Raw genomic sequence first — 12,347 nt, forward strand, 5'->3', positions numbered from 1 at the left:
AAAGCCATATGTCAAATAGTTTTGACAAAACATGGACTTGTATGAAAACAGAACCAATTTCAAAGTCCAAAAACGGCCATAACTCAGCCAAAATAGATGACAGAGTTAATATGTTCTCTTTCCTACAGATAGAGACTATTATACTAAACAAGTGATAAAAGTTTCAAAGCCATATGTCAAACACTTTACAAAAAACATGAACTGGAACGAAAAACCAAGATTTCTAAGTCAAAAGGGGCCATAATTCAGCCAAAATCCTTGATGGAGTTATGTACTCTTGCCTATAACTGGACATGGTGATGGTAAACAGGTGTTGAAAGTTTCAAAGCTTTATCTCAAAAGACTTTGTCAAAATATGAACTGGTACGAAATATTAACCCAGATTTCTAAGTCAAAAAGGGCCATAATTCAGCCAAAATCCTTGATGGAGTTATGTGCTCTTGCCTATAACTGGACATGGTGATGGTAAACAAGCGTTGAAAGTTTCAAAGCTTTATCTCAAAAGACTTTGTCTAAATATGAACTGGTACGAAAAACTTAACCAAGATGTCTAAGTCGAAAGGGGTCATAATTCAGCCAAAATCCCTGATGGAGTTATGTACTCTTGCCTATAACTGGCCATGGTGATGGTAAACAAGTGTTGAAAGTTTCAAAGCTTTATCTTAAAAGACTTTGTCAAAATATGAACTGGTACGAAAAACTTAACCATGATTTCTAAGTCAAAAGGGGCCATAATTCAGCCAAAATCCTTGATGGAGTTATGTGCTCTTGCCTATAACTGGCCATGATGATGGTAAACAAGTGTTGAAAGTTTCAAAGCTTTATCTCAAAAGACTTTGTCAAAATGTGGACTGGTACGAAAAACTTAACCAAGATGTGACGCCAAAGCCGTGGTGAGTAGGATAGCTCTACTTATTCTTCGAATAGTAGAGCTAAAAAGGGCCATAATTCTGCATTGGTTGTTTGTAACAAAAAATTAACTTAGCCTTCATTAGCCTGTGAATCCTGAATGAATTAAATTGATTCATACTTTCAAAAATAATCAAAATGACATCAACACTTAACTACATCTATGTCAAGAAGGGATGTAACTCTGCCAAAAATTGGTGGATTGACAATAAATCTGAACTTAGCTAGCCACCTGTCTGGAAAATTAATTCAATAAATTCATCCTTTATAGAGTTATCAGACAGACATCAGCACTTTGACAGATTTCAAGTTGAAAAGGGGCCATTACTCCATCAAATATTCATAAATTGTAACCGAAATCGACCTTAGTCTGTGATTTATTATCATGTACCTGTCAATAATAAATTCAATCCATTCATCATTTCAAGAGTTATACAGGTTGTAACCCCATCAAAAATTGGTGGATTGTTGCACAAATTGAACTTGGCCTATACTTTACAATCATGTACCTGTCTACAACAAATGAATCCAATCCATTTATCCTTTCAAGAGTTATCAAGCAGCCATCAACATTTTAAATAACCGTGAAACATACCATGTTTAATGAAAATCTATCAAGCAGTTCAGGAGAAGAATTTGTTTAAAGGTATTTCTATTTTAAGCTCTAGCAGCCCTTAAAGGAGCAAGCACTCCAATTTGATCAAAATTTAGAGTGGACCTTATAATAATGCTACATACCAAGTCTGATGAAGATCCATCATGCAGTTCATGAGAAGGACTTGTTTGGAAAGTTTTCTAATTTTAGCTCTAGCAGCCCCTAAAAGGGGCCAAGTGCCCTAATTTTAACAAATTTTAGAGAGGACCTTATAGTGATTCAACAGACCAAGTTTGATGAAGAACCTTCAAGCACTTCATGAGAAATAAATAAAAGGTTTTTCTATTTTTAGCTCCGGTAGCCCCCAAAACATGTTAACAAACTCAACTGAGGGCCATGCCAGAATGCTACAGAATAAGTTTGGTGCAATTCTGACGAATAGCTTCAGAGGAGGTCATTTGAAGAAAAGTGTGGACAGACAGATGGATGAATGGATAACAGACAGACAGATGGACACCAGAGAGTGAGCAGTACAAAAGAAAGCCATAACTAACAAGAGCTGTCACTAACAGTGACAAATGCCCCCGCAGCACCTTGACCTTTGACCTAGTGACCCCAAAGTCAGTAGGGGTGGTGTATTCAATAAGTACTATCAGCATGTGAAGTTTGAAGGTCCTGGGTGAAGTGGTTCGCGAGTAAAAAGCCTTCATGCAAAAAGTTAACATTGGCCCCTGTGACCTTGACCTTTGACCTGGTGACCCCAAAGTCAGTAGGGTTGGTGTACTCATAAAGTACTATCAGCATGTAAAGTTTGAAGGTCCTGGGTGCAGTGGTTCGCGAGTAAAGTGCCTTCATGCAAAAAGTTAACATTGACCCCTGTGACTTTGACCTTTGACCTGGTGACCCCAAAGTCAGTAGGGGTGGTGTACTCAATAAGTACTATCAGCACGTGAAGTTCCTGGGTGCAGTGGTTCGCGACTAAAGTGCCTTCATGCAAAAGTTAACATTGGCCCCTGTGACCTTGACCTTTGACCTGGTGACCCTAAAGTCAGTAGGGTAGGTGTACTCAATAAGTACTATCAGCATATGAAGTTTGAAGGTCCTGGGTGCAGTGGTTTGCGAGTAAAAAGCCTTCATGCAAAAAGTTAACGTTGTCCCGTTACCTTGTCCTTTGACCTGGTAACCCCAAAGTCAGTAGGGGTGTACTCAATAAGTACTATCAGCATGTGAAGTTTGAAGGTCCTGGGTGAAGTGGTTCGCTAATAAAGTGCCTTCATGCAAAAAGTTAACGTTGGCCCCTGTGACCTTGACCTTTAACCTGGTGACACCAAAGTCAGTAGGGGTGGTGTACTCAATAAGTACTATCAGCATGTAAAGTTTGAAGGTCCTGGGTGCAGTGATTCGCGAGTAAAGTGCCTTCATGCAAAAAGTTAACGTTGGCCCCTGTGACCTTGACCTTTGACCTGGTGATCCCAAAGTCAGTTGGGGTGGTGTACTCAATAAGTACTACCAGCACGTGAAGTTTGAAGGTCCTGGGTGCAGTAGTTCGCGAGTAAAGTGCCTTCATGCAAAAAGTTAACGTTGTGACTAACGAACTAACTAACGGACGGACAGTTGAAAACTAATATGCCTCCCTTCGGGGGCATAAAAATCAATCTGTTGTGTCTTACGTTTATATACCTGTATACAAATAATGAATTCAATTCACCAAACCTTTCACAAGTTATCACAGTTGCACAAACTGATAGAAGGATGGATACACTGAAATGTGACTCCAGTATACCCCCTCCTATACTTACCTTAGAGAGTATAATGAACATTGGAATGCACCATTTATATATAACTTACCATGTTCTCTTGGTATCAAAGAAGAGTACAAGGTAGACAAGCTCCTCAAATCGTTTCTGCATGGCTAGTACCTCCTCTGGTGGTACAGGTATTGGAACACCGTTATGGAAATATCCAGTCTTTGGCATCTTCGGGTTGATTATCTGAAATATTGTACAGTTTCTGATGAATATTCAATATATGTATCTACATCAAAATTACTGTGAAACTGTTATGTTTTACCGACTAAATTCCGCAGATTTTATGGTTGGGGTCAATACATGAAATTTATGCCCAACAAACATTTAAAATCACAATTCATTTAACCTTTTCAATTTGAAATCCATAAATTCATGTCCTGTTAAAATAGCCATTTAGTTTGAAAACACCAATCTTATACCAACAGAATTTATTGATTTCACAGAGTACTATACAACACAAAATTAATCAGAATTTTCATGTTAAAAACTGCAGTGAGATGCAAGAATTTCAAAATGCCTAAAATGAAATGTTTCGACAAGGACGTTTTTTAATTAGCAAATTCATATTTGCACAGTAACTTTGGTTTAAAGACGATTCCTACATCCTAAATTCTCAGCACTTGGATAATAGAATGAAAATAAATTTCAAATAAGAATAATGCAGTATTACTAACTGCACCCAACTCTTAAACCCTATAAACTTATTTCACCACAAGCCTGACTTTAAAATTTCATAAAAAAACATAACATCTAATTTCAAAATAATCATCTTTGATGAATTATTTATGAAATGAACCTTGATTGAACTAGGATTGATTTAATGTTTTAATAATTGTACAGATAAACAATAAATCATTATCATCTCCCATCAGTTTTATGTATTCCCTCTACATTTATATAAAGATTACAGGTATCTGAAATAGTACTTTGTACTTCCAAACTATTTTAATATTATAAACTGACTTGAATGAACTATTTATAGGTTTGTCTGTGATAGTTATAATTATCACTTGTATATAAACCTACAAGTCTTGTATGAATTTTGTACTGGTTTCAATGCATTATGTATTGTTCTATGGGTCTGTATTTATAGGGATTTTCCTAAACAGTGAGTGGGGGAAGAGGGATTTACAATTAAGATGCTGGCTATACCTGAAACTAATTTCATTCTAATAAATATTACCTTCATCAACTGCCTTTCTGAGTTTATTAAAGGCACTGGCTTCAAGATTGTATGACAATAAAAAAAGGAATTTTTTTTAAGGCATCATGAAATTAATGCTACATTTCTTAAAGCTTTGAAACTTAATTACTGACAGACTACATGTATTGGAAACACATGAGAAATACTAATTTTCACATCGAAAATTGAAAAGCATTGGTAACGCTTTACTTTAGGAAAACTGCCTCAATTATAAATATTTATATCTAACAAACTTTACATAATTATGTATTCCTCCATGGTATATTGAACAAGACCACTAAGAAATTTTATTGCCACTACAGCCCAGGTTTGATCCTCAACTCGGGCATCTTTTCTTCTTGATTTGGCATTTTAAAGACAGTTTAAAAACAAAAACTCATATTCTAATGTTCATAATACGACTAAACTTCAATTTTACAGGAAGATCATTTCTAGCCAAAGTCTGAAGGTCAGTGCCTTTAAGGAGCAGCACAACATTTCAATAATGAATTAAACTGACCTTAGTGATTTCATTTATAACTGTGCCTAGCATATGGTTCCCTACTCAGAGAGGAACTAGAACTTACCAGTGCAGGGTACCAGGGATAACCACGACATTTTGCCCAGACCAAATCAAGAGGCTCCAGTGGAATTTCATCACTATCAAAACTTCCCCGTCGTCCTCGACCTGCAGAGTAAAGACAATGCATTAATAAAGTAAACTTAATTTTTTGAGGAGTCAAAACAGTTTTAGGGTCAAGGTCAAAGGAGACAGTAAGCCTCAATGAAGGACTGTATTCAACTTAAAAGGACTTCCAGGGTTTTCAACTCAAAGTAAACTGACATTTCAAAACATCGACAAGATACACATCAATTTCAAGGTAAAATGACACTAAAGTCAAGGTCACAACTTTTTTTCTTAAATAAAAATTACCATATCAACAAAGTTTTTGAGAATACAAATAAGTAAACTGAGAAACTGGCTTTTAAACAAAACAGTTCATACAAGGTCAAATAATAATATAATAATACATGTCAAGGTCAAATCAGGTTTTATTTGAAAATAGGCATCAAAATCAACAAAGTTTGTGAGAACAGAAATATTTAAATTGATTTCTATTTATGTGACTGTTATTCCAGCACTTCCTCTTAAAACATACACAAGAAAACTGTTCCTGCCAGAATTCAAAACAGTTTTATAAACAGTACCGTCTGCTGCAATAATGAAAAATTTTCTTCTTTTCTCTTTAAACCTAAAAAATAATAGTAAACACTTTCTTAGGCACAGGTTCAACACAATACATCATATTTCAATCAATCCGGCATAAAAATGTTATTGAATTGCAAAAAATCTTCACTTTTATGTATCCTAGCAACAGGTGGAACAGACTTTTAAAGATCATTAAGGCCAACTTTGAAGTTGCTTCGATTAAGTAGTCAACTGTTAATTCATTAATAACCAGGTAAGACTTTACTTATAGCAAAGTTATAATCATTACCTCACCACACTCAAGGTTCATCAATTTTCAAAGACTGAATTAGTTTTAAAGATGCATTTCTAGACTTTCTGTCATTTTTGTTTTAAATTTAGATATTACCGTCATTAGTTTGTAATTAGAAAAGGAAGAAGTGATTCCATATAATTTAGGAAGTTTTTATCTATCAAAACACTATTTCAGTCTACAAATTGTGAAGAAGACTAAAAAAAGCTTGTTAGTCACACCTTTGAAATTTGATATTAAATGGAATCATACATATTAGAGTATCTACATGGAAACAATGCTTGCTTCACATGAACATTGATAGCTCAAGCTCCCATGGCCATTGTATGTATTACCTCAGGTCACTTAAGGATTCTGCTCATCCATTTACATTGTTGAGTGATTGATGTTATACTGTACCTAAACATTAGTGGCTTTATTATTTTCTATATCTAATATCTAATATTGATATCAGTATCTATATTTTTAAAAAACAATAAATAAATAAAAAAAAAAATTGTGTTTATTTGGAAGTATTGGACACCAAAATATTGAATTTGCCTGAACTTGTTTTATTTTTTTTTATTTTTACTATTATGTTAAAGTTCTGCTGCTGTAGAGTGAATTCATGTCATTATTCAACAATGATAGAGCAAAATGAAACATTGATATTTTAAAATCAGTCTAAGACTCCAATGGTATGAAAAAGTGATGAAAACACATAACACTCTTAAAAGAATTTAAGAATGTAATATCGCATGTATCATTAAAATAGAAGCAAGATAACTGTGATTTTTCGATAACAAATATTATTGCAACCTCAAAAATCTGTTTCCAAAAAATTTTGAAAATAATGTCAATACTGCTGAGGTAGCTAACCTTTTTGTAGATGGTTTTCAAACAATGTTTTTCAAGTACTAAATATTTCATAAAATATACATGAAGAAATCTGAAATAAAAAGCAGCTGTTTAAGAGACAATTTTATTTCAAAATATTACTTTCTAATCTTGCAACAGTATTAAAACATTGTAAAATCAGGGGTTGATGAACGATATAAAAATCTTCACTTGTTGCATGCATAAAGAATCATGGGGTGAAATCAAAAGTGTTCCAAGTGCTCCTTGATTCACAAGCACTTAGATCACTTTTACTATTACATACTGGTACAACGTTTTTTTTCAAGAATACAATACTTGCAACGAATCCTTTAAACATACAGATTTACCAAATGCCAAACAATTCAGAAACATGTACCATACATTATATAAATCATTCTTGTGAATCAAAAATAAAGTTGTTCCAAACTGACCAACAACAGAATTGGTTAATAAAACTGTAAAACTCAATTTAAATTTTCATGCAAACCTAAGAATCTAAAATTCCATGCAAATCTAAAATTCCATGCAAATCTAAGAGACAACATGCAGAAAGACTGCATTTCCCCTGAATATTTGTACAGAAAACACTTCCGACTCTTTATCAATGGCAAGGGCATGAAATCTTGTCAGAATATTTGTCTTTATGAAATACAAAAATTGCAATTTTAAGACAGGGTTATGTGTTATGACCAGATCAATTAACAGAACAAGAGCTGTTTATAGAACACATACTGTATAGAACTCCCAGGATAGCCTATCAAAGGTAAGTGTGTACATAATTTTGTATGTTGTGACATTGACCTTTGCCAGAATAATTCCAAATCAGTAGGGGCGTCATATACCATTCTATGAAGTTTTATGATTGTAGGTAAAGGTGCTCTTTAGTTGGTAAAGGTGCTCTTTAATTATCAAACGGACACCACTTTCAACCACAAGGTCACTGTGACATTGACCTCTGACCTACTGACCCAAAACACTAGGATCATCTAATGACCACATGCAATCACCTCCAGAAGTTTCATGAATGTAGGCCAAGTAGTTCTTTAGAGGAAACCATTTTCAGTCTTTGTCAGTCATTGTGAACTTGAAATTTTACCGACTGAACTACCCTGCACTCCACCTCATAAATAAGGGTCATGTACTGACCACAGGCATTCATCCTATGAAGTTTGGTGACTTTAAGCCAAAGCACTGTTTTGTTATTGAGTGGAAACCATTTTCATTGTCAAGGACACTGACCTTGACCTTCTACCCCCAAAACAAAAGTGGTCATCTAATGACCACTTGCAATCACCCAATCAAGTTTGACCATTGTAAAACCAAGTGCTTTCTAGTTATTGTTTGAAACAAGAGCTGTCACTAATGGTGACAAATGCTCCCGCAGCGCCTTGACCTTTTGACCTGGTGACCTTGACCTTTGACCTGGTGACCTCAAAGTCAGTAGGGGTCATGTACTCAATAAGTACTATCAGCATGTGAAGTTTGAAGGTCCTGGGTGCAGTGGTTTGTGAGCAAAGTGCCTTCATGGAAAAAGTTAACGTTGTGACGAACGAACAAACTAACAAACGGATGGACAGTTGAAAACTCATATGCCTCCCTTTGGGGGCATAAAAAAACCAAGTGGTCTACTGACAGACAGACAGACACTAAGCAGAACAACATACCTCCACTTCTTCGAAGGGGGACACACCAAAAACAACCCACTTCATTTTAAATGGAATTATCAGTCATTTTTTCATAATATGAAAATTTTGTTATAAAATATAATTATGTTGGCAAAGGGGAAGCACTGCAAATATGTAAAGAAGTGTTAAAAGTAAAATCCATAAAATTCATGCAACTTTGTTTCCAATCACAACAAAGTTCAGTTCAAGAACAAAGCTATCAATAAGAATCCATCTTGATCTGACAACAACTAAGCGCGTAAACAGCATCATCAAACAGCATTTTTGTCTGACAATTTTATGATTTACGCAAACTCAAGGAATTTTCATTTTAAAAACTTAACTGAAGGATGCACCTAATTAACAATGGCATGCGATATAAAGCTGTAAACATTAGCACATTATCAATTATGTAATGGTAAACAGATTAATATTACTGTAAAAAAAAAGTCTGTTCAGCGATTCTGTTGTAAAACGATAAAATGGATTTTGGTGCTTAGGCAGATATCAAGTATATCAATGTGTCGAAGACATCAAAGACTAAATGGACAGCGGCAGTGTAGTAGTTATGGTGTCTGCCACTCTACCAGAAGGCTGTGGGTATAAGCCAAATTGGAGTTTTGACTGGTTCAGACTAGAGAATAGATTTCTTCACAAATGATCTCAAATAAATTAGTATAAACTAGGACAGATCTTACAAATTAGCTACAGACATTCCAACTGAATCAAACAGCTGAATGATGGAGATTAAACTACTGACTGGGAACCATTTTCCTGACAATATTATACGTTTTCCATTCATCATTTTCATGGATGTCATCGGATAAAACTGAAACTTACACCACACAAAATTAAGCTCCTATTCCAACTGAAACTATCACAACTCCAAATTAGTGACATAAAAAATTTTTCCCAAGGGGATCCAAGCGGGTCATTACAAGTGATAAATTTCTCTGATTGGTAAACCAGCATCTTGACAAATATTTTGAGAACGAAATACCATTATTTTGAAGAAGAGAACAAGAGCTGTCTCCATAGGATGACACATGCCCCCGATGGCACTTTGAATGAATAGTTATGGCCGATGTTAGAGTTTAGGACCTTTGACCTACGGAGCTGGGTCTTGCACGCGACACGTCGTCTTACTGTGTCACATTCATGCGTAGTTATTTTAAAATCCATGCATGAATGACAAAGATATGGACAGGACACACCCATCAATGCACTATCATGAAAAATGACCTTTAACGTCTAAGTGTGACCTTGACCTTTGAGCTACGGACCTGGGTCTTGCGTGCGACACGTCGTCTTACTGTGGTACACATTCATGCCAAGTTACTTGAAAATCCATCCATCGATGACAAAGATATGGACTGGACATGCCCATCAATGCACTATCCTTTAACGTCTAAGTGTGACCTTGACCTTTGAGCTACGGACCTGGGTCTTGCGCGCGACATGTCGTCTTACTGTGGTACACATTCGTGCCAAGTTATTTGAAAATCCATCCATGGATGACAAAGATATGGACCGGACATGCCCATCAATGCACTATCCCTTAATGTCTAAGTGTGACCTTGACCTTTGAGCTACGGACCTGGGTCTTGCACGCGACATGTCGTCTTACTGTGGTACACATTCATGCCAAGTTTTTTGAAAATCCATCCATCGATGACAAAGATATGGACCGGACACGCCCATCAATGCACTATCCTTTAATGTCTATGTGTGACCTTGACCTTAGAGCTACGGACCTGGGTCTTGCGTGCGACACGTCGTCTTACTGTGGTACATATTCATGCCAAGTTATTTGAAAATTCATCCATCGATGACAAAGATATGGACCGGACACAAAAATTGCGGACAGACAGACTGACAGACCGACAGACGGTTCAAAAACTATATGCCTCCCTTCGGGGCATAAAAATGTGACAGATACATTTTTTATGAATCTCTAAGCTTTAATCTTTCCAACAATACATAAATGGTAACCAGACTGTCAATAGCACCATTGAAACCTGAAGAAGCCAACTCCCTATAACTCAAATTTTGTCTCACACACATACTTAGTAATTCAAGAAGATATTTTATTGAAACAGCACAAAATCATTAGACCTGCATATCAAAATAATTAAAATTGTGAAATTAAAAAGAAATGTCTGCCTTAATCAAAACTGTTTGATTCTTTCTATTCCAGTGAAAGTTGTTTGTGCACTTACAATGCTATCTACACGCCCAAAGATATGGAAAGTTATTTTGTAAACAGGTATATCATTAAAGAATTGTATACAAACACATAATTGTGAAAAAAATGTTTCCTTGAAGATATGAAAATCGAACATGCAGTGACTGAGATAAAACCGTTTCATCAATAATGCCAAAAAAAATAGGTTATTTTACTTGTCCAGAAACAGGTCCTGTCCAGAATCTGGCTCTTCATCAAGATTTCATAAATAATGCCAAAATCAGAAGTTTATTTTAATTGTCTGGAATCTGGTTCCCAAGCAGAACAGTATTTTTGATATCAAAAAAATGGAATGTTCAACTTGGTGGGTTAAAGTTACAAAAAAAAAAAAAATAAAACTGGGAAACATATACTGGTCATCATGATATACCAGCAAATGTTATCATATGTAAGTTTCTCAGCAAGAGGATTTAAGTCCTGACACATCTATTTTAAGATATTTTCTTTCTGTAATGCAACAGATTGCATCTCAAAAATCCAGGACATTTATTCAAGTATGCCCTGGGAAATATTTAAACACACCGCACATTCCTAGAAATACAGATGTGTTATTTTGTTAATTTTATGATGAAATATTATGCCAGTATCACATTAAGAGAAAATCCCTTACAGCATGAAGGAATACTGTTTTATATTCCCACACATTATCATAAACATCTTATATAACCAGATAAAGATCTTATTTAGAAAACATAAACATACTGAAATGAAGGAGCCAAAATTACCCCCTGAAAAACATTAACTCCTTTTCCCTTCAAAATATAAACAAACTTAAACAAGGAGCTGCGTTTTCAAACAAAATTCATGCCCTCAGGTGTATGATCAAAGACGTTTTTTTTTTGAGGTTTTAAGTTTAAAGGTGACTTTTATATGAGGGTCAAGGTCATCTATATATAGGTCAGTTTGTAGGTCTTGCCACAAGGTTTGTCGAGTGTGAGCATGAACTAATTTGGGTCATTAATGTGAGCTGTGGGTCCAAAAATGTTAAGATTCTAATTTTAAAGGTGAATGTTATATGAGGGCCAAAGTCATTTATCTATAAGTCAGTTCGTAGGTCTTGCCACAAGGTTTGTTGAGTGCGAATATGAACTAAATTGGGTTGTTAATGTGGGCTGTAGGCTATCTGGTTCGTATGGATGGACAGTTCAATCGCTAAAAACAAACTTTTCTATCTGAATGTATTCTGGGATTTGCATTTTAAACACTTTCCCTTACCCCTAATTTCATCCCATAGAATTAAAGTTGCTGTATTAATTTTGTTCATACCATGATACATTTCTCATTAATTCCATGATCTTAAAACCTGCATGAAATTAAGACTCAGCTCAAACCTTTCAAAGTTAATGGTCTATTTCTTTTTAATATTTTTTTTTTTTTTTTGAGTTTGCTAAAGCTTTGTTTTAAATATAAACAAGATATCTAAAAAACAAAAGAAATTACAGCTGTGACATCTGACTAAATTAATGAAGTTGAAAACAACAAAAGTCATTTGTACATCCAACTCTTTGTCAATTTGAGGGTGGGGGGGGGGGGGGAAGATAATAATATTCATGTATGGATGCTATAGAACAAGATCAGTATTT

At 35.2% G+C, this 12,347-nt stretch overlaps 1 protein-coding gene across 2 annotated transcripts in view; it reads right to left on the bottom strand.

Moving 5' to 3' along the window:
* The window catches only part of LOC123529889 (peregrin-like), a 91,506-nt gene that overhangs the window by 27,028 nt on the left and 52,131 nt on the right, over positions 1–12,347 (bottom strand). For both annotated transcript variants that reach the window (XM_053522099.1, XM_053522098.1), the window contains 2 exons: positions 5,083–5,183; positions 3,353–3,495 (listed from right to left, as the gene is read on the bottom strand). In XM_053522099.1, coding sequence (XP_053378074.1) covers positions 3,353–3,495; positions 5,083–5,183 — 244 coding nt within the window. The remainder of the gene's footprint in view (positions 1–3,352; positions 3,496–5,082; positions 5,184–12,347) is intronic.

This window comes from Mercenaria mercenaria, chromosome 13 (assembly GCF_021730395.1).
Source record: "Mercenaria mercenaria strain notata chromosome 13, MADL_Memer_1, whole genome shotgun sequence".
Taxonomy (NCBI): domain Eukaryota; kingdom Metazoa; phylum Mollusca; class Bivalvia; order Venerida; family Veneridae; genus Mercenaria; species Mercenaria mercenaria.